The sequence below is a fragment of the Suricata suricatta genome, chromosome 13 (genome assembly GCF_006229205.1).
Source record: "Suricata suricatta isolate VVHF042 chromosome 13, meerkat_22Aug2017_6uvM2_HiC, whole genome shotgun sequence".
Classification (NCBI taxonomy): Eukaryota; Metazoa; Chordata; class Mammalia; order Carnivora; family Herpestidae; genus Suricata; species Suricata suricatta.
Genome location: NC_043712.1, coordinates 1,603,452 through 1,608,498, shown reverse-complemented (window position 1 = coordinate 1,608,498; position 5,047 = coordinate 1,603,452). Strand labels below are relative to the sequence as shown.

At 67.0% G+C, this 5,047-nt stretch overlaps 1 protein-coding gene across 1 annotated transcript in view; it reads left to right on the top strand.

Annotated features, from left to right (window-relative positions):
* The window catches only part of LOC115275832 (neurogenic locus notch homolog protein 1), a 31,727-nt gene extending 26,692 nt beyond the window's left edge, over positions 1 to 5,035 (top strand). The window contains exons 17-24 of the mRNA XM_029919604.1: positions 622 to 850; positions 1,416 to 1,617; positions 2,244 to 2,397; positions 2,494 to 2,678; positions 3,159 to 3,291; positions 3,546 to 3,803; positions 3,877 to 3,989; positions 4,459 to 5,035. Of these exons, the coding sequence (XP_029775464.1) occupies positions 622 to 850; positions 1,416 to 1,617; positions 2,244 to 2,397; positions 2,494 to 2,678; positions 3,159 to 3,291; positions 3,546 to 3,803; positions 3,877 to 3,989; positions 4,459 to 5,034 (1,850 nt within the window). The 3' untranslated portion in view covers position 5,035. The remainder of the gene's footprint in view (positions 1 to 621; positions 851 to 1,415; positions 1,618 to 2,243; positions 2,398 to 2,493; positions 2,679 to 3,158; positions 3,292 to 3,545; positions 3,804 to 3,876; positions 3,990 to 4,458) is intronic.
* The last annotated feature ends 12 nt before the right edge of the window (positions 5,036 to 5,047 follow it).

Genomic DNA, 5,047 nt, shown 5'->3' with positions numbered 1-5,047 from the left:
TGGCTGGGGTCACACCGGAGCCGGGTGGGGGGTGGCTGGGGTCACACCGGAGCCGGGCGGGGGGTGGCTGGGGTCACACCGGAGCCGGGTGGGGGGTGGCTGGGGTCACACCGGAGCCGGGCGGGGGGTGGCTGGGGTCACACCGGAGCCGGGCAGGGGCTGGCTGGGGTCACTTTGCAGCCAGGCAGGGGGCTGGCTGGGGTCACACTGGAGGGCCCCTGTGGCAGTGGCTGTGACGCGTCCAGAGGGCCAAGCGCTGGGCTCGGCCGGAGGAAGCACGGGGGGGACGGGCTGCTTGCCGAGCTGAGGGCCTTGTGTGGACCAGGAGGGTGGTTCTCGGTGGTCCCAGAAGCCTCTGGAGCCCCCACCCCACCCCAGCCAGAGCGCAGTGCCTGGCGTCTCCAGCCTGCTCTTATTGGTCCTTGTCCTGACTCCCCAGGGAGCCGGGCTCTCGGCCCCCGCCCTGGGTCGTAGGACACGCGTCACTGAGCGAGCAGGGGACATGATGACATCCTCGTCAGCCTGTTAGGCCTATGCCTCCTGCCCCTGCCCTGCAGCCCGGGGCCTAGGAGCGAGTGGGGGAGCGCAGGCCCCCCTCAGGCCCGCCTCTGTCCCCCGCAGACCCGTGCCACAACGGCGGCTCCTGCACGGACGGCATTAACGCGGCTTTCTGCGACTGCCTGCCGGGCTTCCGGGGACCCTTCTGCGAGGAGGACATCAACGAGTGTGCCAGCAACCCCTGCCGCCACGGGGCCAACTGCACCGACTGCGTGGACAGCTACACCTGCACCTGCCCTGCAGGCTTCAGCGGGATCCACTGCGAGAACAACACGCCCGACTGCACAGAGAGGCAAGGGCGCCGCGCGGCCGGGCGCACCCCGCGGGTGTCCACCTGGCCAGCTCTCCCCACCCACCTGGTCAGACCTTGTTCACTGCGCTCTCAAAGAGCCTTTGTCCGCTGACCAGTGTGAGGACCGGGAGCCCTTGGCGGTTTCCCTGAAGGACTGCTGTGACCCCTTCTGTCAGCATCAACTCTGTGACCCATCTCGTTTCCTTTTTTCCCTTGGCTGCCAGTAAGCTCAGCAGTCTGTGTGCTCGTTCTGTTTCTGACGCGCTCGCCTCCCACGTCATCCGCAGAGCCTGGTTTCTTCCTCATTTTTATGTTAACTTCCACGCACCTGCGTGTCCTAAAGCTCCTCTGGGTGTGACTTGTAAAGGAGGCAGAGGAAGTGGGTGTAAGGTGCCGGGGGGTGGGGGTGGCTGCGGTCGGTCCCCGGCCCTGTGCTGGGGCCTCCCCGAGGTCATCCGGGCTGCTCCCCACCTGTTCTAGCCGCAGTCTGAGGCCAGGGGAAGCTTCTCGGGCAGGGTCCCCGCACGCCCCTCACCCTCCCCCCCTGCTGCTCACTCACCTCCAGCTCCTGTTTCAATGGTGGCACCTGCGTGGACGGCATCAACTCCTTCACCTGCGTGTGTCCGCCTGGCTTCACGGGCAGCTACTGCCAGCACGACATCAACGAGTGTGACTCCCGGCCCTGCCTGCACGGCGGCACCTGCCAGGACAGCTACGGGACCTACAAGTGCACCTGCCCGCAGGGCTACACGGGCCTCAACTGCCAGGTGCGTGACGGGCTGGCGCCCAGCAGGGGTGGGCCAGCAGCGTGTAGTCACGGCCACCGCGCCGGCCCCGCCCACCCGCCTCCCCACACCGCCGGTGACCTTTGAGGCGAGAGCCGGGCCGGGAGGGCAGGGACGGCCTCGGTCACGCGGCCCCGGGGGTCTGGATTGCCAGCCCAGTGCCCGGCCCACGGCCATGTGCTACCTGGGCCTCTTGGGTCAGGAGCAAAGGTTTACACAGCAAGAAGCAGGGGAGGAAGATAGCTAAATGCCAGCGTTTTTCTGGAAAATAGGGAAAAATACTGAAGCCTCGTCTGTATTGAGGATTCTAGAATGAGATCTCTGTTACCGAAACTTCTAGCAACATAGCTCACTTGCAGAGAGAAGTCTCCTTTCAGGGACGGGCAGCTATGATCGGATTTGCTGAGGCCCCGGGGAGAGTGAGCCCCAGCTCCGGGCTGCTCCTGGGCAGAGAGGGGGTGGCCCATAGGCCTCAGTTTCCATTTCTGTAGGATGGGCTCACAACCCATCTTGAGCGTGAGGTTCTCCAGCGGACGTGTGTCCCTCACGGCCGGGTGGGATCAGCCCCGGCAGGCGGTATAAATACAAGCGACCCCTGCTGTCCCCAGAACCTGGTGCGCTGGTGTGACTCCTCGCCGTGCAGGAACGGCGGCAAGTGCTGGCAGACCAGCACCCTGTACCGCTGCGAGTGCCACAGCGGCTGGACCGGCCTCCACTGCGACGTGCCCAACGTGTCCTGCGAGGTGGCCGCGCAGCGACAAGGTAGCCCCGCCGCCCGCCCGGGCCTCCCCGCCGCCCGCCGCTGTCTGCCCTCCGAGGTCAGGAGGTCTGAGGCCCCTCCCTCCGTGTCCCCCCCAGACATCAACGTCACCCACCTGTGCCGGAACGGGGGGCTCTGCATGGATGCCGGCAACACGCACCACTGCCGCTGCCAGGCGGGCTACACGGGCAGCTACTGCGAGGACCAGGTGGACGAGTGCTCCCCCAGCCCCTGCCAGAACGGCGCCACCTGCACCGACTACCCCGGTGGCTACTCCTGCGAGGTGGGGGCCCGTCCTGGGGGCCGAGGGGTGTCTGTTGTGAGCGACACTGTGTGGCGGCCCCAGGCGTGAGCAGGCGCAGCAGATGCGGTCCTAGTGAGGGAGAGCAGTGATAATCAGGGGAGACTGCCTGGGGGAGGTGTCCTGCAGAGGAGGGAGCCTGGAAGAGAAAGACTACACAGAATACGGGATGGGGCTTCCCTCTGGGTCCCCACATCCAGAGCTTTATCTGTGGGCTCAGCTGACGCCTGCCCTGGGTCTCCACCTCATGTCCACAAGACAAGCTCTAACCAACGTTCTGGGCAGCTTAACAGAGTCAGGCGGGCAAGGGTCTCCCTCCGGGCCAACCAGGTGTGAGGAACTCTACCTTCACTGATCAGGAGGGTGGCTTGTGTGCCCCCATCAGCCTGCATAGGGTGTAGAGGGCCACGTCTGGGCCACCCACCGAGCCACAGGCCCCCTCCCCTGTCTTTCCCCGCACAGTGCGTGGCCGGGTACCACGGGGTGAACTGCTCCGCGGAGATCAACGAGTGTCTGTCCCACCCGTGCCAGAACGGGGGCACCTGCATCGACCTCATCAACACCTACAAGTGCTCCTGTCCCCGGGGCACACAGGGTAGGGACAGCCTAGCCCGGGGCGGGGCCCCAGGGGAAAGTGGGCCGGCCAGATGCTGGCCGGAAGCACCCTGGACCCAGTGCAAACCTCCACTCCGCCTTGTGGGGGCAGAAGGCAGGTGTGGGGCTGACCGAGGGAGGGAGCCCAGCCAGGCCGCCGGCATGGTGCGCGAGTGCGGTCCCGGCCTGACCGCTGGCCCAGGGGAGCGCGCTGCGGAGGGAGCTGGGCCCCTGACGGCACCCGCACTTCTGCAGGGGTGCACTGTGAGGTCAACGTGGACGACTGCAGCCCCCTCGCCGACCCCGGCTCCCGGGGCCCCAAGTGCTTCAACAACGGCACCTGCGTGGACCAGGTGGGCGGCTACAGCTGCACCTGCCCGCCCGGCTTCGTCGGCGAGCGCTGTGAGGGGGACGTGAACGAGTGCCTGTCCAACCCCTGTGACGCCCGTGGCACCCAGAACTGTGTGCAGCGCGTCAACGACTTCTACTGCGAGTGCCGAGCGGGCCACACTGGTGGGTGCCGCGGTGGGGTGGGGCAAAGGCCAGAGGGCCGGGGCAGGTCCCTCACGGCTGCTCTCCTCCCCAGGACGCCGCTGCGAGTCTGTCATCGATGGCTGCAAGGGCAGGCCCTGCCAGAACGGGGGCACTTGCGCCGTGGCCTCCAACACTGCCCGCGGGTTCATCTGCAAGTGCCCGGCGGTAGGTGCAGCCGAGGGGTCTGCGGGAGCAGGAGGGGGCTTCCGCGATGCCTCCACACAGCATGCACCAGAAGGGGGAGGGGGCTGGAGTGGCGCTTCCCTACCTTGTTTGGAGACCCAGCGTTTTGGGTCGAACCTTATTTTCAGAGCAGTGTCAGGTTTACAGAAAGATTGTGCGGGGATGGCCACGCCCCTGTGCACACAGGCACAATTTCCCATTTTAGCATCTTGGCTTCTCCTGGTAGGGATTATAGTGGGGGAGCCAACACGGGGAGTCCCGCTGAGCGGTTGGGGCACTCCTGGCGTGTTGGAGCTTTGGGTTCTGAAGGGTGCGGTGCCACACGCCCACTGGTGGGGTGCCCAGCTGAGTTCCCCAGCTCCGCACTCATCCTCTCCCTTCCCGGGCCGGACAAAGAGGGCGGGGGGAGTCAGCAGCAGAGCCGACCGGTCATGGCTGCCTGTCCCCGCAGGGCTTCGAGGGCGCCACCTGTGAGAATGACGCTCGCGCCTGCGGGAGCCTGCGCTGCCTCAATGGCGGCACGTGCATCTCGGGCCCGCGCAGCCCCACCTGCCTGTGCCTGGGCCCCTTCACGGGCCCCGAGTGCCAGTTCCCGGCCGGCAGCCCCTGCGTGGGCAGCAACCCGTGCTACAACCAGGGCAGCTGCGAGCCGGTGCCCGAGAGCCCCTTCTACCGCTGCCTGTGCCCCGCCAAGTTCAACGGGCTCCTGTGCCACATCCTGGACTACAGCTTCGGGGGCGGCGTGGGCGTCGACATCCCCCCGCCGCAGATCGAGGAGGCGTGCGAGCTGCCCGAGTGCCGCGAGGAGGCCGGCAACAAGGTGTGCAGCCTGGGCTGCAACAGCCACGCGTGCGGCTGGGACGGCGGCGACTGCTCCCTCAACTTCGACGACCCCTGGCAGAACTGCTCGCAGTCGCTGCAGTGCTGGAAGTACTTCAGCGACGGCCGCTGCGACAGCCAGTGCAACTCCGCCGGGTGCCTGTTCGACGGCTTCGACTGCCAGCGCGCGGACGGCCAGTGCAAGTGAGGCGGCCGGGGGT